This window comes from Aquila chrysaetos, chromosome 11, assembly GCF_900496995.4.
Source record: "Aquila chrysaetos chrysaetos chromosome 11, bAquChr1.4, whole genome shotgun sequence".
NCBI lineage: Eukaryota > Metazoa > Chordata > Aves > Accipitriformes > Accipitridae > Aquila > Aquila chrysaetos.
The window spans coordinates 15493275-15519649 of record NC_044014.1 but is presented as its reverse complement, the minus strand read 5'-3'; the positions used below and the strand labels follow the sequence as shown (position 1 = coordinate 15519649).

General features: G+C 58.0%; 1 protein-coding gene across 3 annotated transcripts; it reads right to left on the bottom strand.

Annotated features, from left to right (window-relative positions):
- Positions 1-5927: 5927 nt before the first annotated feature.
- KAZALD1 (Kazal type serine peptidase inhibitor domain 1) lies at positions 5928-26375 on the bottom strand. 3 transcript variants are annotated; one of them, XM_030031294.1, is made up of 6 exons: positions 26183-26363; positions 24064-24664; positions 22649-22809; positions 21155-21302; positions 13270-13434; positions 5928-6808 (listed from the first exon to the last, which is right to left on the bottom strand). In XM_030031294.1, exons 2-6 carry the CDS (start codon positions 24563-24565, stop codon positions 6783-6785), a joined length of 1002 nt encoding a protein of 333 aa, XP_029887154.1. In that variant the 5' UTR covers positions 24566-24664; positions 26183-26363; the 3' UTR covers positions 5928-6782. The 3 variants fall into 3 exon arrangements, with proteins under 3 accessions (XP_029887154.1, XP_029887153.1, XP_029887155.1); XM_030031293.1 differs by lacking the exon at positions 5928-6808 and adding an exon at positions 9987-10188 and having other exon boundaries at positions 26183-26375; XM_030031295.1 differs by lacking the exons at positions 5928-6808; positions 13270-13434 and adding an exon at positions 19448-20941 and having other exon boundaries at positions 26183-26330.

The window sequence follows — 26375 nt, the reverse complement described above, 5'->3', positions numbered from 1 at the left end:
CTGGGTTGGGTGCTCCAGGCTGCACCCACCATGTCCCCCCCTTCTCAGCCCAGGCACCAGCTCCTCCTTGCACCCCGCTGGTGGGAGAAGCCAGCCCGTCTCTCCACACGGCAGAGGGTCTCAGGGCTGCCATGCCCCTCACACAAGGATGAAGTCACCCTTTGTGTGGTACAGGCAGGAGAGAAGTCAATGCCGTGCATGGGTTTGGCTAGCAGGGCTGCCTGGAGACCCACGGGCACAGTGCTGCATCCGCAGGGTGCGCGAGGGATGTGCAGAGAGGGTCAGAGCTGAGCTGCAAAGCCAAGGGCAGGGGGAAGTGGGGGGGGTCCAGGCTGGGGGAGAGCACTGGGCAGAGCTGACGTGCAGTGGTGGTGGGACAGCCGGTCCAGCCCCGCTGCCTGGTGTCTGCATTTTGGTGCCCGTGGCAAAATCCACCTGCCGCGCAAAGCAAACCTGTATCTGCCTGTCCCGCAGCCTGGGTCCAGCTGCATGTCCTGGCTGGTTGCAGAGGGATGGGCTGGGAGCAGGCCAGGAGCAGGCAAAGGAGCTGGGAGCCGGGGGGGCTTTGCCCCTCTTTGGGGCAGCTCACCTGCAGAGCGAACCCGGGCTGCCTGTGTGCCACTGACGGGACAGAGCCACAGGGGAAGGCAAGTCCCTACGTTCTGCCTTCAGCCCCATCTCAAGGTTGGGCAGGCGGCCGGGCCAGCACTGCCAAGGGTCCCTGGGTACTCTCACTGCCCAGCAGCTGGGAGATGGCTTTTTGCTGCAGACAGAGCTGCAGCATTGAGCTCATCCTCTGAATTCCTTGTTTATTTGTCATACGCCGCCCAGCTCCCTGGAATCCAGCTCGGTGCTGGTAGCTGGCAGCATCGGCCAAGCCGGGCACACACCTACAACAAGCCCTGTGAGGTGGGGAAAGCAGGGGATGGCTTCTCTGGGAGTTCAGGGAGGACATACTTTGGGCAGCCTGTGCCACTTGCCTGCAGTCCAGCGGGCAGGGAAGGAGCAGGGAGCTTACTCCCCATTGCTCCCAGGTACCCGGCAGCCTGCTGCCCCATGTCCTGCCTCTGTGTCGGCTTGCAGCCCCGCTGCACACCAGTCTGCACCGCCTCCTGTTATCAGTCACTGAAATCCCACCTGTTTTCCCTGCCGTTTGTAGTAGTAGCCCTGTCCATATTAACCCCTGACCCCACCGAGCTGCTCTTTTCTTCTTTCAACAATTGTATTTACCGAGTGCTTGGAGGTTGGCTTTTTTCTCCACACCAGAGCTCAGCCATCCTGTCTCCAGCCCAGGATGCTTCCTGGCCCTTCCCAGCTTGGAGGGTCCATGACGGCCACAGCCCGGTGCAGGGATGCCACTCCTGCCAAGCCAGCCAGTGAGTCAGAGCAGCCCCAGCATCCCTGAAAAGCCCAGCAAAAACTGGTGCTCACTTTTTGCTGGGAGATCTTTGGAAGAAGTCTCCCATCCTCTCCGGTCACCGTCCCTGCCGAGTTCCCATGGGACCCCAGCCTTGCTTGGGTATTGATAGGGAGGGTCCCAGCCTCACCCCTCCCAGGACCAGCTGTGCTCCCGGCTGCCCCAGTCCCAGATGGGGAAAAGTCGGACCTGTCTGGGACCTTGAGAGCCCAGACAGAAAAGGGTTTGGGGGTGAAGGCCAAGGGCAGAGGGTGTGGGGTGGAAGAGCTTCTGCAAACCCTCACCAAGCGAGCCCACCTCAGCCTCAGCAGACTTCCATTCACCCTTCTCCCCTCACTCACCCTTCCTTAATTATTCTTAATGGGCAAGCTCATAAGAGCTTCTATTAACTTTATTACCAGATCAATTAGTGCTTTCTTTCCCCCCTCCTCCTACCCCTGTGCTAATAATCCCATCAAATATGAAGACAGCATCCGCACCGGTATCCAGCAACCTGGAGAAGGTGCTGGGAAACACGACCTAGCCTGAGCTCCAGATGCTTTGTTGGGCACTTCTGAGATCGATGGATCCTCCCCAAGACATGGCCCAGCACGGCGGGGAAGGAGCCAGGGAGGGGGAAGATTAATTGGAGAAGACTTTGGCACCAAGCAACTCCAAAATCCGCCGGCGTGAGCTGAGCGGGAGCGGTTTGGCACCAGGATGCGGCCCTCTTGCCTGCAGCCCTGTGAGCTGGCAGGGTTGGTGCAGCCGGTGGAGGATACAGGTGTTTGTTGGCAGGTCCGGGGGAAGGAGCTGTGGCATCAATCAGAGCTCCGCAGGATTGCAGCGGTGGGGCCATGGGGACAGGAGATGGGGGAATGGCTGTGGCCACGTGCTCTGAGCAGAGGAGAGAGGACACCTGCCTGACCCGGGGGAGAGAGCAGTCCCAGCACCTCTGCTCCACTCTGTGGGGGACATGAGGGAGGATGGGGACACACCAGCCATCATAAGAAGGCTCCAGGGAGCCCTGCATTCCCTTTGGAGAGGGAGGGATGCAGAATACAAGTGCTGGCACCGAGCACATCATCCAGCAATCCTTCCCCGACCTCTGCCCCCTTTGGGGACCCATCCCAAGCACCCTGAAGACGAATGCCCCCCTCAGCCCTTGGCACAGCCCTTGCATGCACGCGTGTGCCGGATGCACAGATACGGGAGCTGGCTGCGAGCTGCAGCCATGCTGGATGCCCTGGCTTGCAGCAGGGCTATCACAGCCTGACTGACAGCCCCTAAAGGGGATGTGCATGGAAACTGTGGGAGCGAAAGGATTTTGAAATATTTGACCGGGGGACATTGCTTGGAAAGCAACTCCTCTTGCAGAGACGCCAGCTCCCACCCCAGACCATTTCTCAGCGACCCCTGGGCAGCCCACGCAGTTTGTTCCAGCCTGAAAGGACCCACTTGAGCATCCCAGAAAGGCCACAGCATTCCCAGCAGCCTGAGCCATGTGTCCTGCTTGTGTCATGCTGACGGCTTGCAGCTTTGGCACTTAGAAAGGACTCCAGGGCCACTGCAAAACTCCAGCCTGCCTGGGCCACGGGGCAGCACTATGAGCCCAGGGGCTCAGCGTGGGTTCTCAGCCCCTTGCCCAGCTAGGACAACCAGAAGGGCTGCAGTACGAGGAGGACTCATGCCATTTTCACTAAACAAGCACTCCACTTGGATGGAGTCCACGGGGCCACCGGGAGTAGGACCCTGCAGAACCATTTCCCAGTCCCCATGCATTTGGGCCATGCTTAGTACTTGGGTTCAAAGCTAAGAGCAGTATGAGCTGATTCACCTGGCTAGGTCCCCTCCCAGCTCCTGGAGGGTGCCAGATGGGGCACAGTGTGTTTGGCTTGGCAAAAAAATAACCCAACAGGTTTTGGTGGCTGCTCACAGCGGCTTCTTCAGGGAGTCATTGCTCCTTGACTACATCCCCTGAGATGTCCCCAGCCAGAGAGGAGTTAGCAGGGGACAGTATCCTGCTCTCCTCGTGTAAGGAGGTCCCACTGCCTCCTAATGTCACAGGTAGTTTGCTATGAAAAACCAGCAATTGGGTGCACATTTATAGTCAACCATCCCACAGGGCACTGGGGGTCTCCCAGACCCACTGCAGTGCAGGCTGCTGGCTGAGCACCCCAAACTCCTGCTCTTTGTCATCTTTGCAACTGGCCCAAGTTTATCCTCCTCCTGAAACAGCCCGTTCCTGGGTCCCTGGCTGGACTTGCCCCTGCTCTCACCTGCGAGTCTCCTTCTCTCTGCAGAAGTGATCCAAGACTCTTCAGACTCCCAACCCTGAGCCTGTAGGACCTGCCCTGTCCACCTCTGAGGCTGGACCAGACAAGGTCTCTGCACACCACCTGGCCAGTACAGGGGTCTCCAGCCCATACAGGTAGAGCCCTCCTCTGCTGCCTGCGGCGTTGTCACTCCCAAGGCTCAAAGAGGGACCTGCCCAGCATTCACCAATTCTAGTCTGCTTCATTGGCACCCCATTCCTAAGGAAGACCTCCAAAGAGAGCTCCTGGCCTTCATCCGCTATGGGCTCTGCAGACTTACCTCCAAGAAGCTCCAGTCTGCAGCTGACCTGGAGCATCTCAGTGGCTCTGTGACCCTCCAGGGACACGTGGGGACTGTGCCTACCTGGGGGGTGTTCGGGCTGAGCATCACAAGCCTGGGACCAGTCCCAGCCCAGGGACTGGAGGGCAAAGGTAATGCCACTGCCATGGGTCTGGGAACAGGAGGAAACCCAGCCTGAGTCTTCTCAGTATCAGGCAGAAAAGCCAGTGTTGTCCCTTGGAAAACTGACCCGAGAGGCTTCTAACTTCATGGCCAAGGGCTTCCCCTTTGCACGTGGAGGTGGCGGGCCCATGAGGCGGGAGAACGATGCTCCACTTGGATGGGGCTATTGCTGCCGGGGACGGAGGAGGAGAGAGCAAAGCCTACCCCCCAGCCCTTCCAAAGTAAACAGGCCTGGGAAATAATAGTCAATGTGAAAGGAATTAAAAAGGCTTCTGCGTGTGTGCGTGTGTATGTGTGTGCGAGTCCTGCCAGGTTAATACTGCTGCCTATTCGCCTGACAGCTCCAAGATTGATTACCCGCCTCAGCGCTCTTTATAACTTGATCAGTCGAATTAATCTCTGGCTGCGGGCCCATCTGATGCCAGGCATCACAAATTTAATTTGGAGGTGTACAGGATCTTTTATTCCTCCCTCCCACTGCCCCCCCCCCCATCCCTGTCCCTGTCCCTTTCTTCTCAGCTCGCTAGCACGCGTGGTGCTCCCACCACCATAGGGATGACCTGGGCTGTCAAAGCTTCCTCAGGGCTGCAGGGAATAACTTCATCAGGTAAACCCATGCTACCCACAACAAAAAAAAATCAAAAAAACCAAAAAGGAAAAAAACCTAAAAAAAAAACCAAACAGAGGCCAAAGCAGACACTAAGTAAGACATATTAATGTACTAAAGACTTAATGAAGTTTGGGGGGGGGGGAATGGAGGGGAAAGTGCTTACTTTATTAGTTTATGGCCGATTAATGGGAACGGTCATTACAATGATGGAGATGGATTGCTCCTATCAAACACAACCACCAGGCCCTTTCAGAAGGTAGAGGGGTGCCGGTGTTAGCGCCTCGCTGCTCGGCTGGGGTTTGGGAAGTAAGGTGCTGGGGAGGGAGAGGAAGATGGGCTCAGGGTGGGCAGGGGGCTGAGAGGATGCCAGGGGGGGTTTCAAAGATGCCATGAGCTGAAGACTGAATGAATGCAGGGTTCAGATGGTGGGACTGAGGGATCAGTGCTTTGGAGGAGGAATCTTGCAGAGGAGAGGACAGAAAAGGGGGAAAGCGAGGAGATGAAGGAGACTCCACACCAGCATGCACCCTGGAGGCGATTTCAGGGCCCCAAAGGTGTGTTCAGCTTCCAGGTCCAGAGGGACAGCATTTCAGGTGCGTTAGTATCCAGCTCCCAGCCAAGGAGAGCACAGGATGGACAGACAGAGTGGCCAGGAACTTGGGACCTCAGCTCCATGGGTGGTAAGCAGCTCTCACCCCCTGCCCCTCCTGGGCTCTGCGCTGGGACCCCCAAGCGGGGTCTGCAGGACCAGGTGCTGGCCAGGATGTGAAAGTCACTTTGGTTCACTCCAGAACACAGTTAAATACCTGCTCACAGCCCAGGTGCCCCATGGCGATGACCCAGAGGTCCCCAGACAACTCATAATAATCAGAATTATCCAATAACTCTTCAGCCGCTAATTGGTAGTTACCCTTTAGCTCCCTGGGGCAGGGCAGTAATTCTCATCCCCATGAGCCATGCTACAAGGGCCATTTACTAGGGCCGGGGGAATAAATGCAGTAGGGAAACACTCGCACTTGCATCCGCTCAACAGCCTTCGATTCCTCCTGTACAGTGTTTGCAGCCCCTTTCATTCACCTCGCACCAAAATTTACACCAACCATGGAGCATAATTTACTATTTTTTCCTTTAATGGCCAGAATATTCACACTGAAGACAGGAGTTGGGAGACAGGAGGGAACATCTTAGACATTTGTGCAAACTTCCCTGTTTGTCTGGAAAGCTAAGGTCTGTTGAGCTTCATACATGGGGGAAAGGGACAGAGGGAGACAAGTCTCTTGTCTTTCTCTTGGATGCCAGGGTCCCAGGGCACAGCCAGGACCTGCTCTGGCAGCCTCCTGACCCATCTGCCCTGGCACCAGGTGGCAGAGGTGGAAGTGCATCTGCCAAACCCTTGGAAGAAGCAAATGTGCACCCAAAGCAGCTGCCTTCCCCGTGCAGCCTCATCCGTGGCTGTTCCAGCTGATGTTATACCCGAGCTCTGCCCCAGCCTGGGGCACCAGCCGTCCCTTCACCCACTCCCCATAGCTCTGCTTTCACAGACCGTGGCCTTTCTCTGCAGGGTTGGGACCAGCTTGTTGAACACGGTGGTTTGTGGGCTCGCAGAGCAGTGGGAGATTGGTTTTGCCCAGCAAGATTACTGTACAATTAACCCTCAGGAGCAATGCAAAGCTCTGATGGAGCAGAGCGGGGCCATGGGTTTCCATCCCTTCAGGTCCTCTCCCAGCCCAGCAGCTCTCCATCTGCGTGTGTTACCTGGTGCTTCAGCCAGTTTCCCATCTGACTGCTCAACAAGCCTAAGATGACTGGATCTCCGGAGCTTAGTAGAGCAAGCCTAGCTTGCAATTGGGTGTTATGAAGAGATTGGGATTATCCAGGAGCTCACTTGCCATCCCCACCAGCAGTCAGGCTCAGCGGCGAGGGAAGGGCTCGTGGCCGCACGCCGGCATCAAGCAGTGCTGACACTCTCCAGCATCCACGCAGACTCGAAGCCTTTCATCATTCCCGAGTGATGAATAACCACCCTAATGAATGGAGGGAAATTGGATTAGTGCTGAACACCCATGTGCTTAAACTGTGCCTGATTAAACCCCCATCTGTGCAGGGAAAGGCCAAGCCTCGCTGCCGCTCAAAAGCCAGGAAGCTGGCAGCACTTGTGCACAGCCTCATCTGCAGCCTTTTTGGACATTTCACGTGTTCAGGAGCATTTTCCCCCTCTACCACTGGCAAACTACCCCTTGAAGGCTGAGCTGGAAAGTTTGGAGCTGGTTTATTTCAGTCTGCTGCCCTGCTCCCAGTGGATGCTTTTGCAACTAGAAGAGGGAAGCTGAACAAGACTTCAAGTCATCTCTGGGCTTCCTACCAGGTCTCTGCCTCAGCTGGAAAAAATCAGTCTCATCCTCCATGCCTCAGTTTCCCCATTTCCAACTTATACGAGCAACAGCTTCTTACATGCAGAGACTGTCTCCCACTAGGAATTTGCCCCAAATTCTCCCTGTGCAGAAGCCACTTCTACCTTTCTTGATGGTTTTTCATAGACCCCTTAGAAACAGCCTGGGGACACTGATGGGGCTGACAGTTCATAAAGACATGGGTGCCAGGACACAGAGTAAGAAGCCTGCCAGGACCGAGGCTGCAACTAAAGAATTCAAGTCTAGGAGAGATGCCAGGATCCTCTGCAGTTGCCTCTGAAATTACCCAGGCCAGGTCCTATCAGCCTGCCTCCAAATACTGACAGCTGTAACTTGGGGTTGCTTAAAGCATCTCTATGACAAAAACACCTGGAAAAGGATCCCAGTTTGCTCTGCAGACAACCAGAGCAGGCTAAGCCACCTCCAATCTTGGTGGATGGGCTTATTTCAGCCCCTCTCACTGCTAAAACAACTGGAAAACAAAATGGATCTTACTTGTAAGATGTTTTTTCTTGGTTTGAACTCAGGTCCAGATTCACATTTTGCCTTTCTCAGTTTCATGAGCCAGGCCTTCAGCACTTGGTGATTCCTCCTCACAAAGTGACCAGGGGCCCTCACGATCATTTTAATAAGCTCAGTCCACCAGACCCTACAAGGCATTTCCTCTGGGCCCGAAATCCCATCGTGGCTCTTCCCTGTGCCAGCTCCAGTGGCACCTCCATCCTCCCACCCAGAAGATTGCGCTGACCTGCTGACCCTCTGCCCCTCCATCCTGGGAAGCTCACAGCCCTTGGATGGCTGTCCCTTGCTGCAGACCCTGGGGACAGCAGTGGGACCTGATGCTGGGCTCCTGCCCACTGATGATCCTGGCTGCTTGGGACCATTTTTGGGGAGGAACAGCCGCTGCAACCCATCTTATGGGCAAACAACATGCCAGTGCTATCCCAAAGACACACCCCAAGGAGTCCTCTCCACTCCCCTCCCCAGACACAGGACCTTCCATGTCCAGGGCACTGCAGAACACTGCACAACAGTACATCCCACACAAGGATCTGGCCCTACACCCCGTCCCCATCTTTAGCCAGTGCTGCCCCATCTTTTCCCAGCCTCCACACTCCCGCATGGAAGACCAGGAGTTTGATACATGACCAGTCTGAGCGTGAGCCACTTTGGATCAGCACTACCCAGGGTTTGGCTGCCAAGTGCTTTTGGCATTGATTTTCTCTCACGCTTGTACAAGATGAGGCTGCAACATCTGCTGAACGGGCATCGGCATGTACTGAAACACAGTCACTGCTCTGATTGACGGCCCAACAATCCTGCAGAAGAACCGAGGAGCAGACAACCAAGCCAGACACCAGCCCCTGGGTGGCTTTTCCCAGTTTCCATGCAGGGTCAGGCTGTGTTTGTCCCCGGGCTCCACTGGGTTCACAAGAATGACTGTTGTCTTTTCATCTCATGGAGCTTGGGCACTAATGCTGCTTTAATTGCTGGGCTCCTTTGCTACCAGGTCCCAAGCAGGCAGTTGAGTAGCTGACTTTGTCAGCTGTGCAGCGTCACTGCTGTCCCAGCCTTGCTGGGAGGTGGCTGTGGGGTCACCCCACCCCAAGGGTGCCAGCACAGGGACCCACAGGCACCCAGGGCAGAGGGCTGCAGGGACCCAGGGGGATGTTCAGCACCGTCCCTTGCCAAGATGGCATTACGGTCCAGCACAGCATCACAAGGGAGCCCAAAAGCCCCCAGCCCCACTTCAAGTGTTCATCGAGGAAACTTTCCAGTTCAGGACAAGGTTGCCACCACGGGTCTGTCACAGGTAACGGGAGCTCAGTCTCCATAACACCCGGGCTCCTGCCCTAGACTTCAGACACATCCAGGCAGCTCACCCTGGGGCTGGGACTACTCATCCCAGACCACCCTGCCAGCTCTGCTCCTGCATACCTGTACTCCACCTCCACCAGAAACAACTTCAATCACTAAATCTAACCCCCCCCCAAGGACTGCTCCATGAAAACCCCAACTCAGCCTGCCTGCAAACACCCCAAATGAGCTTTGTCCCCCAGCTCTGCAAGCAAGGGTGGTAGGGAGCCCTTGGTAATGCACCCAGCAGGGAAGTGCTGCAGGTGCCAGCAGCTCTTCAACCGTAATGAAAGTCTCAGGTATCCCAGCCCAGCCAAATCACCTCCTACAGACGCAGCACGGCGCTGGAGTAGCAATAAAAGTGTCAGGGACGTCTCCTCGTGCATCACCAGACTGCAGCATTTTGGGAGCGGCCTGCACAGAGGTTAATTATTACTTCCCTCTCTTCCCCTCTCGCTCCCAGTTCAAGATGGATCTGACTGTCAGGAGGGGTGACAGATGAAGACAAAGCACAGGTACGGCTCCCATGAACTCTGCGCCCGCCTGTATCATCCTAGAGCAGCTGGGAGTGCATGGAGCAGAGCCGGGGGGAGACAGAGGAGGGGGGAGACTTGAGAAAGCAGCAACCCTACCAGTGCTGGAACAGATCTGCTGTGGAGGACGTGGGGTTGCTGGGCTGGGAGAAGAGAAATTACAGCTCCTTTCACCCAACTCTTATGGGAGAATGTTTTGTTTCTTCCTTGCCTCTTCACGCAGCTTCAGGACTTCACATAAGATTGGCGGAGACCTTTCCCCAAACATCAGTGAGAGCATGAGAAAGAGCATATAGTCAGATGCCTTCTGCTCCATGGAGTTCCCATCATTGCAAGCACAAACGTATTTGAGCCTCTCCCCCTTGAGATTTAATGTAAGAAAATCTAGGATCAGGGTCCGGCTCTGCTACCATCACAGGTCTCTGAAGTCCCATTCCATAAAGCAGCCTCTAGTTGGAAGAACACTCAAGTCTTTTGGGTGGAAGAAGGCTTGGAGGCACTGTTGTGAGCAGTCCCCAGCAGGCAGACAACTCTGAGCATCCCTTCTCCATGTGCAGTGACAGGTGACTTGTTCTTCACTTTCCTCCCTGGCCAGTGGCTTTACTGCTAACATAATAATTGCCATTAAAACCTTGCTTCGACCACTGGAGGTGGAAGAGATGACTATGATCTTTCTCTCTGTTTCCCAGGACACGTCCCTCTCTCCAGAGAAGCTTTCAGATTTGCTGGCATGTTTTGACCACCTTTGTCCTCCCAGTGACCAGACCCACTGCCCAGGAGGCACCCAGCCCCACTGTCACCAGCGGGGACAGGACACAGCTGCCTTCAAAGTAGTTCCTCTCAATTTTCCAGCCAGATGGGGAAAATCAGTTCCTATACAGCAGACAGCAACATGTCAGGCTCTCCCAGGAAAAGCCAGCTGCTTTGTCTCCCAGGCAGTTTTTTAGTAGTTAAGGGATGCTGTGACAGGGGAGCACATGCCCCGCTGTTGCTGGTTTTCCCCGCTGCCCCCACGCAGGAATTCCCCAGGCGTCAGGAGCAGGGGCCAGCCTTTTCTGCTCCAGGAGGGTTTGGAGGGGTTTGTCAGGAAGATGGATTCATGCCCCTTCCCCTGGTGCTCCCCACAATCTGGTTTAGCTCTCACCCATGTGGAGGGGCTGCCAAAGCAGCACTCAGCATCTGGCTTCAGGGGGGCTGCAGGCTGGGAACTACAAGCCTGGGAGATGAAGGGCAGAATAGCACCCAGGTCTCCATCTCCTGCCTCCCCCTTTCCTATGAGCACAGACACTGCAGCCAGGTCAAAGGGGTAGAGCCACCCCCAGGCACCCAGGGTAGGAAATTACCCCCATTCCCATTCCCAAAAGGGTTTGGATTTTATCCCATGCCATGAGCTGAGGGATGAGAAATGCCAGCGTTGGCAGTTTTCATCTGCATGGAAAGGCTTTCATGGATGACCCCAATGGGAAGGTCTGCCTCAAGCCGTTCCCAAATGGTGACTTTCCTTTCCAGGCTTTCCGGCTGTTTCAGCCTTGTTTGATGCCATTTAGCTGCAGTTGCTGAAGGAAACATCACTTCAAATTAAACCAAAGGGGAGCACTTCAGCTGGACAACTTTGAAGTAGGAGGTTTTGATAAAAGCCTGTATTTCCTCCCCCTCTTGATCTTTTTTTCTTTCCCCTTTCCAAATGGTGAGCTTTGGCATGGCTGCTCCCACACAGCCAAGGGAAAGGCTGCAACTGTCCCCCAGGGGCCTCTCCCCCAGGACAATGGGCTCAGCACCAGCAGCTGAACCCAAGTTTAATCCCTCCATATCATCCAACAGATTTAAAGCAAAGCCACCCAGAGGTCCTTTCTCCCTCCATGTGCAGCCTGAACAGGCCAGCTCCCTGCTACTGGGATGGTACAGAGCCCAGAAGATATTTCCAAGGACTTAAGTTCCTAGAGGAGAGGAGCAGCACAGTTATCCTAACCCACTGCCAGCCTTCCCCATGGCTTATACACTGAGGTTACTACATTGCAACCAGGGTAGGATGGCCTCTTCAGAGCCAGAAGTGTTCTGCTGCATTTATGCCATGAGAATAAATTAGAAGGTACTTTTAAATGGCCATTTAGTTACCCCCCATCTTCCAGGCAGCTCCCATGCCTCGAGGAGGCTCCCATCCACCCCGCTGCTTTCCCGAGCCCTTTCAAACCCCAGGGCTCAGCCCTGGGCAGGCTGGGCCATCAGTGCACCGAACAAGCCAGGGCTCTGCCCAGTCCCTGGCAAGCCCCCAGTGTTGTCCTTGGATAGAGGCTCATCTCCCACCTTCTCCTCGCCAGCCCTCCTGGAGGGCAGCGGGAGCACCAGGGACACAGGCAGCACGTGTGCCTGCCGGGAAGGACATATAGGGAAGGCTGAAGAGCTCAGAGCACATCCCTCCCCATGCGACAGCTAAACGAGCCGAGACAATTAAATGTGCCATTTGATGGCTGCCTGGCAGAGCCGGAGCCTCTCTCTCTTTTAATAAAAGGCCTCTTTCCTGAAGTCGCTCAGGCTGCAGCTTGTGAAGTGCGAGAGCCCTTCACATTTAATTAAACAGCCCATCCAAGCCTGCCTCATGTCGGCAGAGCTTGCTGTGCTGCCAGAGATGCCCTGGCACCTTGCTCACACTGCAGCCCTCACTGGGTGAAACGCCCCTACCTGGGCTGCTTGGACACCTCCCCCCTTCCATCTGGACCCCCAGCACGGGCAGAGCCAAGCCCCAGCTTGCCTGGACTGCACAATGCCACCCCGAACCAGGATGCCATGCCCTCAGATATCAGTGCTCAGAGGGTACTTGGACCCTGCAGAGCTGCCATCCCCTGCAATGTGAGCCCTGCTCTCCAGAGGAGTTGAGACCCAGAAGCTCGTTACATGCATACTACAGAAATGAGGTTCCTCCAGGGGTCTCCAGGGTACGAGACAGACAGGGATAGGAGACCTCTTCAGCGGCTCCAGCCCCATGGTGGACCATACCTCTCCTCCACACCTCTGACCTGCAGCTACAGAGGCCACCCTGCAGCCCAGACGCCACGGCCATGGCCTCCCTAAGCCCTGCACACAGTCAGCACCGGCTTCCGCCTGTCGCCAGCTCTGGTCCTCATCAGCCCGAGGAGGGGAAATGCCCTGCTCTTGCCCAGGGCAGATAAGAGAGATGGATAAGGGTGGGGGCAGAGGGGAGGCCAGCATTTGGGTAGCTTGGCTGGCTTTTTCAGAGAGCACTTGCTTTGCTGAGACCTGCAGCTTAACCCTTCCTTCCCCAAGGCCACAGCAAGCTGGCGGTGAGAGAGAGCTGGAGTTTGGGACGACTTCTGAGGACACCATCCTAATGTGCTGCTTTTGGCCCTCTCCCCATGTTTAAAAGTGAGGCCTGTTGAGCTGGAATCAGCAGCACTTGTTTCTGGCTCCTCCATCCTTGGGCAGGACAGGTAGCATCCTCCCTCCCAAAATGCTTGCAGGGGAATTGCCACTCCCATCCTGCAACTGCAGCAGCCCAGTGACTGACGGTTTATTTTCTACAGACATGGGGGCTTCAATCCACTGGCTGCAGCTATACTTGCAGGACACACCAGACCAGAGCTCCAAGAACCTCTTGGTCCCACTGACCCCAGCCAATATGCAACAACAGATTCCAGCCCCCCCCCCCCCCCAATTTTTCCTCCCTACCTGAGCTCTCCTGGCAGGGAAGGAGTGGCTCCAGCATACGTCCTGGAGAGGTGCCGAATAGCCGCCCCAGCCCTCCACCACACACAGTAACATGTGGCTGCAAAGCAGGAAGGTGGATGGGAATGGGAGATGCGAGTCTCCCACTGCTTCTGCGTCTCCTCCCAGCTGTGGATGGGAGAGGAAAGTTATTAAAGGGGAGGGCTTAGACTGTGCTTTGGATGTGGACATCCAGCTAGGTGAATTTTGGGGGTTCTCACTAGTAGCCCAATGTTGCTGTCCCATGCTCCCCTCCTGCATTCCCAAGCCAGCTGAGCCCACGCAGCCAGGGAGGCTGCTGATGGGTCCGAGCACTCCGCAACCCACCAGGGCTCAGGGGCTGTTCTGCAGAGACCCCATCACTCACACTTTCAGGCCTGCCAAGCCAAAGGCACAGTAATTGCAAGCCAGATACCCCCCCACTTCCGAAACAGTGTGCTCCAACAGGGACCAGGCACAGGGGCTCCCATTTCCGCCTGCCTCCGGCTGTTACGGAGAAGAGAAGTGACAGAGAGCAGCCCCAGGGCAGAAAGGGCTGCGAGGAGAGACAGCAACCAGCGCTCCGATAAGGCAGGTCCCTGCTGAGCACCTCCTTGCTTCCAAGATAACCCGCCCCAGATGCTCTCTGAAGGGTACCTGTGCTCTCTGCAGGTTGTGCCCCAGCACGGGTTATTTGGCTGCTCCAGCTCATCCCCCTCTTCCCATGGGGTCAGACCCCAATCCCACACTCCAGCCCCACGCAGAGGGGAAAGCCCAGCCTACGGGGAGCTGTGCTGAGCACAGGGAGCAGAACCAGGATATCAGATGAGCACGAGCCAAGATATAACCAGGACCATCTCCACACCATCCCCACATACCACCAAGAGCAGGTCTTTCCCCCCATCTGACCATGGGTAAAGGTCAAAAAAGCTATCTGTGTTGCAAGGAGACTCCACTCTATGTGGAGAGCTGGGGGGCCCTCCAGCCCTCCTTGGGCTGGTGCCACTCTTGATGGCCCTGCACAGGGATTGTCACCTCAAGGGGACAGGCAAACACCATGTCCCTTCACTGGATCCAGGTTCAACATCCCACTGGCAGCCTCAGTAGCGGACACACACAGAGTCACATCAGCAGCCCTTGGGCTTTTAAAGCCAGAGGCAGTGGAGCTTTCAGCAAATACAGCTGAGAAAAAAAGCAGTATCAAGTTAAAGCCTTTTACAGGCTCCGCCGGGCACCAGTGCTGGCAGAAGCCAGAGGGTGTTACGCAGCATCAATCCCAGCATGAACCCTCTGCTGTCAACACCAGCTAAAGAGCCTGCAAAAGTTGCCCCATGCACAGCCCTGCCATCCCCTCAGCCATGCTGGAGGACAGAGGCTGCCTGTGTGGCTTTATCTAGCTGGAAAGCCCTCCTTAAGATAGGATGCTGCTCACACTGCTGGAAGGAGCTGCAGGTGCCCTGGAGTCCCTGGCTCAGCTCCAGGCTGTCATTTGGCTGGACTGGGACACAGCCCCACATCTCCCACAGCCTTGATGGGGAAGGGACTCTCTGCGGTCTAATATAGCACAAGCAAATCTTGCATCCAGGGAACTGCCTCTCCTTGAGGCCATTCCCCCAAGCCAGAGCACAGGGCAGTCGTACAAACCCCATTTCCATGAGGAGCCAGCAAGGGCAGTCCCTGCACCACTTCTCACCTCTCTTCCAGCTGCTGTGCTGGTCTCTGCAGGAGTGAGTACCGGGGTTTGCGAGGACCCTTCCCAAACAGAAAGAGTGCTGCTAGGATGCAAGACCAAGGAGAGGAGGCAAAAAAGCCACATCCCTGGGGGAAGTGTCAGCATTCAATTGCCCAGGGAAGCCCACAGCAGGAACAGCGAGAAAGCAGTGCCCAGCTCTGCTAGGTGATGAGTGTGGAACGCTGCCACGTCCTTCACCCCTCATCTGTGTACAGAGGTGCCTGTAGATGTAGCTGCACCAGCTACCTCACACCTAGCTCCATCCCTCAGCTGAGCCACCTTCCCACAGAGCTCCTGCTTTTCACCAGCCCTTGAGCAGATCCATGGCTCGAAGGGACAGCCATGCAGTCCGGTGGGCAGCACACATGCTCACCGCAGCACCAGCCACAAGCTCCTGTCCCCCACACCTTGCAACACCTCATTTCACAGCCACACTGTCCCCAGGAGACTCAGCTACCCCCTCTGCCTGCTTTTATAGGCAGCCCCAGGGGCGGCAAGGATGGAGCAGGGCAGGGCTCCATGTGGAGCTGAGTTAGGAAGAGATGTGGGTGAGAAAGTCTTGGGAGAGAAGGACTAAAACCAAGGCTTTAATCTGCCCTTACAAGCAAGCTGTGATGCCAGGGCAGAGCTCTGCCAAAGCAGAGTGCAGGCAGTAAGCGGTGTTCTGTGCCTTACCTCCGTTCGTGTAATAATCCCCGTTTCCCCCTGGTCTGGCTCACATCTCCATGCCCTGCCCGGGGTCCCTGTCATCCCAGCTCAGGGGGCACATGGCAAAGCGAACCCAGCTTTGCGTGCCCCTGCGGCCAGCTTGGCCAGCCTCTCCCCACAGCTAGCACCCTGCCGCTTGCTGTGACTGATACAAGGAACCTGGTGCTTTTATTAAACTCTTTGCTTCCTGTTTTAAGCTTAATAATAAATTGCATGTCACATTATGGCTGTGTTTATTAAAACCCATTGGCATGGGCTCTGCTCTGCAGCGGCATTTGAATTATTGAAAGCAACCCCCCATGGAGACCTATTTGCTGCAAACGCAGGAGGATTTATTTCTATTTTGTTTATCAGATGGCGTAAATGCTGGGTGGAGGCAGGGAAGCGGTCTTGCTCTTTTTTATTTTCTCCCTGAGCCAGCACAGCAGGGTGAAGAGGTGCCGTGCAGAGGGCACAAGGGAAAATGCCACTGCCCCCAGGGATGGGGACAGGTTGGGGATAGAAGGCCCAGGGTGTAGCTGGCCGTTCTGCTCTGGTTGTGTCTCTGGCTCTGGTTGAGTTCCCCATACCTGGTTGCTCTGTGCCTCAGTTTACCCATTAGCAGAGTGAGGTTACAGCGTTGCAAATTTCCATCCAGGCATGACCAGCATTCAGGTCAGACTGGCCAAGACCCCTGCCAGAAGCCATCAATCTCCCATGGTATATACCCACGGTGTGGGGGGACTGGCAAGGTGGCCATGAGGGGTTTTGACCCTTTTGCAGCCCCAGTTAAAGCACACCCCCAAGGACAGCGGGTGAACATCTCCAAGCTCTGCCTCATCCCAGCTGTGCCTGCCATAGCCATCCAAAGCTGGTGTCAAGAGGATGCTCTGGCTCCTGTGATCATCCCGAGGGACAGTTTAGCACCAATGTCCCTTGGGATGGCATCGCCCCTCCCAAGAAGGCAGAGCTTCTGCCAGGGGCAGGAGGAGGGCATGGGGCAGGCAGGGCTGGATTTGGGGGGATCGGGATGCTCCAGTGGTGCCCAAGACCCTATGTGCCTTCACCGGGCGCCCAGCACGGTGGCAGGGCTCGGCGTGGCCGGTGACTTTGCCAGGAGATGGCACTGTTTAGCGGCTAATCACGCCGGTGGCCCAAATCTGGACTCTGGGATGGAGGTGCAGATGTGCCTCCTGCCCAAGCCCAGGCCGGGGGCAGGTCCCGGCACCCCGAGGGCAAGGAAGAACAGGGACAGCATGTTTTCGCTGCTGGCTCGTATTTACCTGCCAAACCTGGTGGGGTTTCCCTGCAGATCGCAAAACCCTGTGGCTTGGCAGCTGCTCGAGGTGCCTGCTGCCAGGCAAGCTCTGGGCAGCACTGGAGGGTGCAAGGATGAGGGAGACACCGGTGGTGTCAGGTCGGCTGTTGGGGGGAGCAGGACACCCTGGTGTCATCTCTGGGTCAGCTGCCAACCGTCTCAGTGGCCTTCTGCCCCATGGTGGTCGCTGGAGTGGTCTGGGGACCTGGATGGTGCCCCCGCACTGAAGGCTGGAGCGGTGGGAAGAGCCAAGGTCCCACCAGCAGCCTGCAGCAGGGCCTGGGTGCGACACACACCTCAGGTTTGGGGCAGAAAACAGCTGCTTTGGAGGCTGGGGGGGTTGTTTTACCTGAATTTCCCCCCCCCTAGCACCCAGAGCTGTGAGTACACAATGGTGGTGGCCAAAATGCTTGATGGTGGCAGGGCAGTGCCAGGGCTGTTGTGTGTCCCCCCCGGGGACTGGGGTCCAGTGAGTTTTTAACCACCATCTTTGGCTCTGTTAGCATGCATCTTCAGGGTCTTTTGGGTGCCAGCAGGACAAGCCCCCCTTTCTTTGTCCCCAGCCTTGCGGTGTCCTCCTGTGCCCGGGGAGGTACCGGCACCCTGCTCACCCTGGGTGGCCGGGACGTGCCGGGGACAGTGTGTGCCCAGGGCCGGCGGCCACGTTAGCGCTTCCCGGTCCAGCTGACCCCGTCCCTGACGTCAGCCCAACATCTGGGCCGAGCTGCTGCTCTGAGCGCAGGCAGCTGGGCTGGCAGGAGCCGCTTGGGCCCCTCCATCCCCACTGTCCCTGGAAAACAACTGCCCCAAAAATTGGCCAGCAAAGGGATTTGGTGCTGCATGCCACGGGGGCACGCTCTCTGTCCCCATACTGACACCAGGTTTGGCCAGCTCCCTGGGACCAGGGCTGAGGAGAGCATCTGCAGAGCCCGGGGGAGACCCTCTCCCTGGGGCAGGGGCTGTAGGAAGCATCCGAGCAGCCAGCAGCAGAGCTGACCAAACGTTTTTAGAGCCAACAAATAACCTCAATTAAGCTCTGTGGCAGTGACCAATTCCAGCCATGCAGCGATATTGGCTCCTTTAATTTTTAAGAGGCTGGAAATGGCAAGACTGGGAGCTGGGGCAGGGGGACACCAGCCCCCTCTGTGCCCCTGGGGCCACTCTGCTGCCCCTCGTCTTGGGTGGAGTGGAGCCCCAACACTGGCCAAGCTGCTAGCCTGCAACTCAGACAGCCCTCTCCTGCACTGGGATCTGAGGAAACTGGGAGACACAGTCCCCAGTTTGGTTAATTTTGGCCAAGGGCTCTTGCTCAAGTTCCCCCCTCTCTCAACCACCACATCCCTGCTGCCTCCCCTGCAGGGCAGGAGCAGGAGCTGACAGCATTCCCTGCTAGGTACCCGTGGGGTACCACAGGGACCAGGTGCGGAGATGAAGGGGGCAAGGACTGAGATCAAAACACGGATGCCCACCTGTGCCCTGGCAGGTCATCGCCCCGCAGAGCACAGGGAGAGCTAGGGACAGGGGTCCGACTCATCTGATCCCCCCAGCCAGCCCAGCGCTGCACCCACACCTGGCACGACCTGGATTCATGCCGATGTGGGCAGGGCGGGCAGGGGGGGCCTGGCCCTGGGGAGGGTTGGCATGGCAGCCCTGGCTGGGGGCCAGCCCCAGGCACCGGCAGGGAGCCCAGCACGCAGCTCTCCTCGCCTGCTGAAGCTCCGGGACGCTCTCAGGTTTCCCCGTGGCAGCCTCAGCCTGAGTTCGGCAGCCCAGTTCCACCAGCCGATTTGTGTACCAAACAGGGAGGGGATCAGGTTGGGTGAAAACACCCCGGCTCCTCTGAAAGCAGGTTTTGCACCCCCAAAAAGGAAAATAAAAGCCAATGGCACGTTTCTGTCCCTGGTCCCTCCTGAACACGCTCTGACTCTGATGTTGCAGTCCCAGGAGGATGCTATTACACTCTTAGATGGAAGGTGAAACTGAGGCACGGGTGCCTTTTGTATTGCCCCAGCTGAGAAGGGGTTTAGTGCCAAAGAGGACAGGCAGCCCAGCAGGTGGGCAGGCAGGCAGGGCGGCAGTGGTGCTGGCTGTGCCCTGTCAGGCTGCAATGCAGGGGCCAAGGCTGGCCCAGCCTCACCGGCTACAGGAATTTTGCTCCACTGCCAACTCCAGACAAATCCCTTTTATTTGCTTGTTCAGGTTTCGATGCCGTAATTGCGTCATCTGAGCCAGCTCTCGAGAAAAAGAAGAAGAGAAAAAAGAAAACAAGGGAAGGAGAGCAGTGCGGCGCCCAAGCCGCCAGCCTCGTCTCATCCTGCCTGCTCCTGCCTGGGGACTGGCCAACTCCTTACTCCTGGGTTCTGGCTCCCTGCCGCAGCTCCAGACCTCCCTGGAGCTGGGACCCAGTAACCAGGAGCAGTTTGGTCCATGGGGATGTTTTAAGTCCCAGAAATCCTGTAAATGTTGCTGGTTTGGGGGGGGACAAAGCAGTCCTTGACTGTGAGCTCAGCCCCGGGAAGCCCGTGGGAAAGGGTCCTGCCAGCCCTCTACAGGCATGGGGCAACACAGCACAGCTCTGGGCTTCCTTCCCACACTCCCCCAAAATGACAGTTTGCTCTAAATCACCAGCTCTGAGAGGCAGGTGGGGGTTTATTAAAAAATGGAGCATTTCCAGTGGAAACAAGAGCTGGTCTGCTGGGGGCCCCCATCCCTATGTGGGATGAGAGGGGCAGGACCCACACCAGGACCAGCTGTAAGCACCGGGATGGGCAGGAGGGCTCCTCAACCCAAGCACTCCCACAATGGACAAGGTAGCATCCACAGTGTTTGCACCCTCCCTCACCCCCAGAATAATCCTTGTGGATGCAGGACAGTCGACTGGTCTGTATAGGCTTTGACCTATGTGTATATTTTAACTGAAATGGCAAAGTAAAGAGCTCTGTGGAAGGGAAAGCACAAAGTTGGTCCAAAAAGGACAAAGTGTTTCTGACCACATGGGCGGTTGGGCCAGAGAAAAGACAGCACTCTAAACCACAAGTGTCTGGTTTCCTCAAATCACTGCTTTTCTGGTTAAAAACAAAACGTAAGAGAAGGAGGTTTTGGCAGCAGGTTCCCTGGGTCCTGGGGAGAAGCCTGGCTGTCCCTGTGCTCAGGGGATGCAGATCCCCTGAGGGTGGTGAGGCACTGGAACAGGTTGCACAGAGAGGTTGCGGATGCCCCATTTGTGGAAGTGTTCAAGGCCAGGTTGGATAGGGCTTTGAGCAACCTGGTCCAGTGGAAGGTGTCCCTGCCCATGGCAGGGTGGGTTGGAACTAGATGATCTTTAAGGTCCCTTTCAACCCAAACCATTCTATGATTCTATGATCAGCCCCAGGGGTAATGCACTGGGTGTCACAGCCAGGTTCCAGCCCTCCGCTCTGGCTTCCCCAAAATGCTTCGCACAGGGCAGAGATGCCCCTGCCCTGGCCTCCCTCTCCCAGGGGGACTGCCTCCAGCCCCAGCACCAAGTCCTCATCACACGCGGTGTGGCTGTCCCCGCAGCGTCCCACCTGCCACCGCATCACTGCTCGGCCAGAGGACAGAGCCATCCCACCCCAGGCAGAGCCACCCCCAGTCCCAGCCCTGTGCCACCAACCAGCCAGCGTCCCCTTCCCGAGCACCCCCCAGCAAAGGGATGTGTCACCCTGTCCCCACCCCAAAAAAGAGGCTGCTGTGCCAAGACGGTTCAGAGAAGGAGTTTTGGGCTGGGGGTGCTTGCTCCGGTGATATCCCCAACCCCCGGGAACAGCCACCGTGGGCAAGGTGATCTCTGCAGCTGGACATCCCGTCTCCAGGCTAGTAATAGTCCTCCTCACTCTCCCCGTAGTCCTCGGGCGTCGTGCGGGGCTTTGGCGGGGAAAAGCCCGTCACGTTGAGCTGATCTGAAATGGCAGTGTGGGGACAATGTGACATTGCCGTCCCCAGTGCCTGTCCCCTTCCCCACCAGGACCAAAGCCAAACCGTGCACGGCAGCTTGCTGGGGCATCCCCAGCACAGCCCTATACTCTAGCAGCTCCCACCATATCAGCGCACCCTGCCCAAACATCCCCTCTCTTGTCCCCATTAGAGCGTGGGGACAAGGACGTGGTGCTTACCGGGCGTGAAGACAGTCAGGCTGGCTAACGCCACTACCTCCCCGACCCTGTTCCTGGCAAAGCAGCGGTAGGTGCCTTCGTCCGTCACCCGCACACCCTGGATCTGGAGCCAGCCCGTCACTTCATATTTCTGGGGGCCACCTCTGAACTGGAGGAGGGGGGGGATTTCGGTTAGCGCTGGGGCCACGAAAGCCTGGAATGGGGCTGGGATGGATGGGAAGGGGGACACAAGCCCAGGGAAGCTCTTTGCCCCCCCACTAAGTACCACTCTGGGGGCAGGTACAGATCCCCTGGCTGCAGGTCCCCCCTTTTCCGACTACCCTGGGGAGGCGGGGGCAATGGGCACCTCCTTGCCCTTAGGAGGGCCTGAGACCCCTGCTTTGGGCAGGACCTTGCAGACGTGCCCAGACTCCTGGTTGTGCCCCAGTGCCACCGCGGTCCCCAAACAGCGGGAGGATGCTGGCGTTGGTGCTCTGCAGGGTGGCAGAAGCAAGGGGGCATCTGTGCCATGAGCACAGCTAGCCCGGGATGGCTCAGACGAGCCCCGAGCCGCCTGTTTCGGCAGGCAGCAAGGTCCCAGAATTGCTCTGGCGCCAACCAGGCTATTTTCTGTTTGTCCCCAGCAAGAAATATTCTTTTCCTGACCCAGCTGGGCTGCAGCTGTGTTTGCAGGCTGCTATTATGGTGCGGTGGCCAGGGGCAGAGGACAGCTGAGTCTCTTCCAGCCAGGCAGGGTAGCCCTGCTTGGGGTGAAGGTCCTCGGCCGGACCTTGCGACAGGCTACAGGGTGGCACAAACGCCAGAAAGATGGAAGGGGACCAGCACGTCACCCCGCAATGGTGCCGGCTCCCACCTGCTCCCCTGGCTCCCCCCATGCATCCCACCACAGTTTCCTCCCCACCGGTGCGTGGCTGCAGTGCACGGCTCCTGTGCCTCTGCCTACACCCTCTAATAGCTGGGTATGCCTGGCTGGGCACTATATTTGGGGCCGACTGTGGGCAGGATGCTGACCCCTTGACCTGCCAGCTCTGGGAGGGGAGCCCTGCTCGGAGCAGCAGGCAAAAAAGGGCAGGGACTGCCTGACTCTGCTGATGGGACCAGAGGATAACCCATGCTGGAAGGCACCTCAGGAGGTCCTCTCCTCCAGCCCGGCCAGTGGGGCTGTGATTAAAGCCAGCAGGCAGCGAAAACTAAAGGCAGGGAGGTGGGAAACTCCCTGCTGCAAGACTCTGCAGGTCTTAAAACATATAAGTTCAAAAACTATGGGAGAAAACTGCAGAAGAGAGCTACGCTGATGGATCCTACCACTGAGACACCAGCCCTGGCTCAGACAGTCCTCGTGATGTGTAGGGCCCAGTCACCCCTTTTCATCCCCAGGCAGCCAGGCTTGGCCACCCCCAGAGGATGACTACCCTCAGGTCTGGTTGCCCATGAGCTCTGGGAATGGCTGGGTCACCCTAGGGCCATGTCCAACACCCTAGGCACACCACTCACCTGGACAGAGATGTGGGGGTCATCTCCAGGCAGCAGCATCTCCATGCCATCCTTCCTCCACTCGATGGACGCCATGGGATAGGCAAAGACCTCGCAGCCGAAGATGACATCCTGCCCAGTGATGTTCCATGTGTCATAGGGAGGAGAGGTGATCTGGGGCTCTGGGGAGGGGGCACAGGAGAGCAGGGTGGGCTCAGAAGAGGTCCCACCCTCAGCAGGTCCTGTGGGCTCTCCTGGGCTGGTCCCCTCCAGGGTGGCAGCATTCAGCTCACGTAGAGATGCTGGGACCCTTCCCATGCCCCTCTCCTCTCCTGCCCACAGCAGACCCTCACCTTGCCCCAGGACACAGTCCCTCCTTGCAGCTGGGACTAGGGGCTCCCTCCCCAGCCCCCCTGCCGTACGGGGGATTGCCATCCCTCCTGGCCTCACTTTCCATGCCTGCGCAATGATGCTCAGGGACACACAAGCAGCCGGAACAGTTCAGTAACAGCAGCACTATAAAGCAAAGCTCTCCTGTGCAAATCAGAGCATGCTCCTCCTGTGGGGGAAAGGCCGAGGGGCACTCATCCAGCCCGAGGCTGGTGGGGGTGGATGAGGTGGATGAGCTTCCAGCCAAATGAGGCCTCTCCTCTGGCATGGTGCTTGCACCAGCAATTAAGGGAGCCAGCAGGTCCCTGGCTGCTCTGTGGAGCCAATACCTCCAGGTCCCACATCCCTTCCCTGGAGGGATGCAGTGAGGACTACCCTTCCTACCCACACCTGCTCCAGGATCTGGCCCATAGCGTGAGCCAGAGGCCAAGGGAAGGCCTCTACTTCCAAATATACCTGGGGGAAAAAACTGAAGGACGTTATGATCTACAGAAAATAAAGTCAACCTTGATGCCCCTCATTCTGTGGTGACAGCACTGGGTGACCTATGCTGGACAGGGCAGGCTGGGGCATGGCCTCTCCACCGCTGCCTGCCCCCCCAGCTGGGTTTTAAATGGGAGATGGAAATCGCACTGCCAAGTCAAACTGACCCAGGTTTCCATTTGCAGGAGGCAGCCACATTTCTCAGGAGCACTGGGCCAGCATGAACCCAGCACTGTCGCCAAGAATTCGCTAACAAATCCCTGGAACTTCCCCATCTGCTCCAGCAGGATTTGCTGCTTCCCATAAACCCCGTTCCCACTTGGCAAAGCTGCTCCCAGACCTCTCCAGGCACTGGATCCACAGGAGCTGCCCTGGAGCAGCAGAGTGGGGGGACCAGGGGGGACCTGCCACTGCATGGAGCAGTCCCCAGCACTGCCGTGTCCCTGTGGACACCATGCGTTTGCTGCCAGGTGAAACAGTTAAGCCAGACCCCCTTGCTTGTCCCTTCCTGAGAGGTACAAGCCTCCGTCCCACTGCCCCCACAGCTACTCCCGGGGCACTACCTGACTCGCAGGGACCCTCGTGGTCCACGGTGAGGTTGGCGTCAGGGTGGGCACGGGCGACCTCCAGGAACCTGCAGATCTGGGCATAGGTTTTGCCATCGGAGCCACAGAGGGCCAGGTGGGAGAGGCAGGCGCACTGGGGCTCGGGCACCTCTCCGTGCCGCAGGTCCCCGGCATCCAGCCGGCACTCCAGGTGCTCCCCGCACTTGCCATAGAAGTGGTTGGTGTTGTCCAGGTCGCAGATCTGTCCCTCCAGGTTGGCACACTCCCAGCAGCAGTCACAGGCATCCCGCACCGTGCCAGCCAGGCACCCGCGTGGTGCTGGGCACTCCTCCGGCCGGCACTCGACGCAGCCCTCTCCTTCCTCCAGCAGCCGCTGCCAGCCCCGCTGGAGGTAGTCGGAGGTGCTGGGAAAAGCCTGGCCCAGCTGGAGCGAAGCCCAGTGCAAGGAGAGCAAGGAAAGCACGAGGCAAGAGGAGCTCAGGGTCTTGGCTTCAGACATCCTCACAGCAGCTCCTCTATCCTGGTCCCACCATCACTTGGACAGGGATCTCCGGCACTGCTCTGGCCTCCCTGGCTAGATCTGAGGAGCCATCCTGGCCTGTGAGGAGGGAGGATGTGTCTTACCAGTGCAGGGAATGTCTCCCACCCGTCCAGCTCCCAGCTGGCTTGCCCTGAGCAGCAGCACTGCAGGATGTGTCCCAGCCCCTCAGCCACATTCTTCGCACCCTGGGGCTCCCTAACCAGCTCCCGCCCCAAGATGCTGAGCATCCTCTGGTGGGATGGGGCTGCTGACCCCAGAACCACCAGGCTTCAACCTTCTTCCCTGGCAGCCCGGCAGGCAGAGCCCAGCCTGCTCTGACCCCACCATGGCCTGGGGAGCCACAGGGCTGGCAGGGGACCAGACGGGCTGCTATACACCGTCATGGCTCAGCTGGTTTGTACCCTGCTCCTCACCTCCTCTCAGGAAGCGACTCTAAAGCCAGGCGCCCCATTCGTCTCCCCATCGCTTTGCAAGAGTCACGAGCCCTTTTTTCCTCCCTCACCATCCACACAAGCGCAGTGGAGCGGCTGATCCTGCAGACAAGGGGCTCTTTCCACGCTGGAGGCAGCCAGCCGAGAGGAGCTGAGCCAGGAAGATGCTCCCGGTCACGCCTGGCTTTTGTCCTCCTCCCCTCCCTGCACCATAACCCCTCTTTTTGGGCACTACCTGCCTGAGCAGGGGAAGAAACACCCCCCAAGAAAGGTTTGTGACCCCCTCAGTTATCACGCAGGCAACTGAGGCTGAGCACGGGAGAGCTCAGTGCACAAATGGGCAGTCAGTGGACTGGCAGCACGCCCAGCGTGGTCAGCCCATACGGGCACAGCAGGGTCCCTGTCCCCAAACCCCAAGCCTGCATCACCCCCCTACCCTGGGTAAGCAGAGTGGCTGATCTACGCCAGCTTCCCATCTCTGCTGGGAGGACACGTGGGGTCTCGGAGCCTGTCTCCAGAGGGGGTGATGATGAACCAAACCCCTTTGCGAACACCCCCCAGCCCCTGGTTACAGCCGAGCTGCCTTCCCCGAGATGGAGTGAAATTATGGTCCCCTGCCCCACGGCCACCCAGCACGAGTGAGTGGGGCTGGGACGGGGACCCAGGCGGCCGGGCTGCCCCCTCCCCTCCTGCTGGGAACGGCACCGAAGGGCAGGCTGCAGCCACCCCCCCTCCCCATCTGCACCCTGCAGACCCCCCACCCTCCGGGGCTAACGCAGCCCAGAGCTGGGGTGGGGTGATGGGAATGGCCAGGTCGGTGGGTTACACACACACGCACCCCCCCGGATAACAAACTGCGAAGCTTTGACCCGTTTACCAGAGACCACCGAGCCCCCCAGGGGTGGAAAGGTGCAGGGGGTCCCGGTGCCGAAGCCCCCCGCCCCTACCCTCGCTACCCCAGGCTGTACGGACCAAGGCTCCGGCGCCCGATGGACGTGGGGGGCCAGGGAAAGGGGGGGGGACGACGACGACACATAACTGCAAAGTCGGTCTCTGGCTCCCCAAGTCCGGGGTGCAGGCGCTGGGGGTCCTGGCTGAGTCCTGGGGTCCCCCGGGAGCCACCCCGCCGTAAGGCGCCACTTACCGGAGGTGCCGGTGCCGGGGAGCGGCGGTTTCGGGGGCGCGGGCGGGCAGGCGCGGGTGCGCAGCGGCCGTGGCGGCGGGGCTGCTGGCCCCCGGCTGCTCCGGCACCCGCCGTGATGTCAGCGAAACGTGAGTCCCCCCCGCCCCTCTCCGGGCCCGCGGCCCATCCCTGGACCGGGACCCGGGCTGGCCGG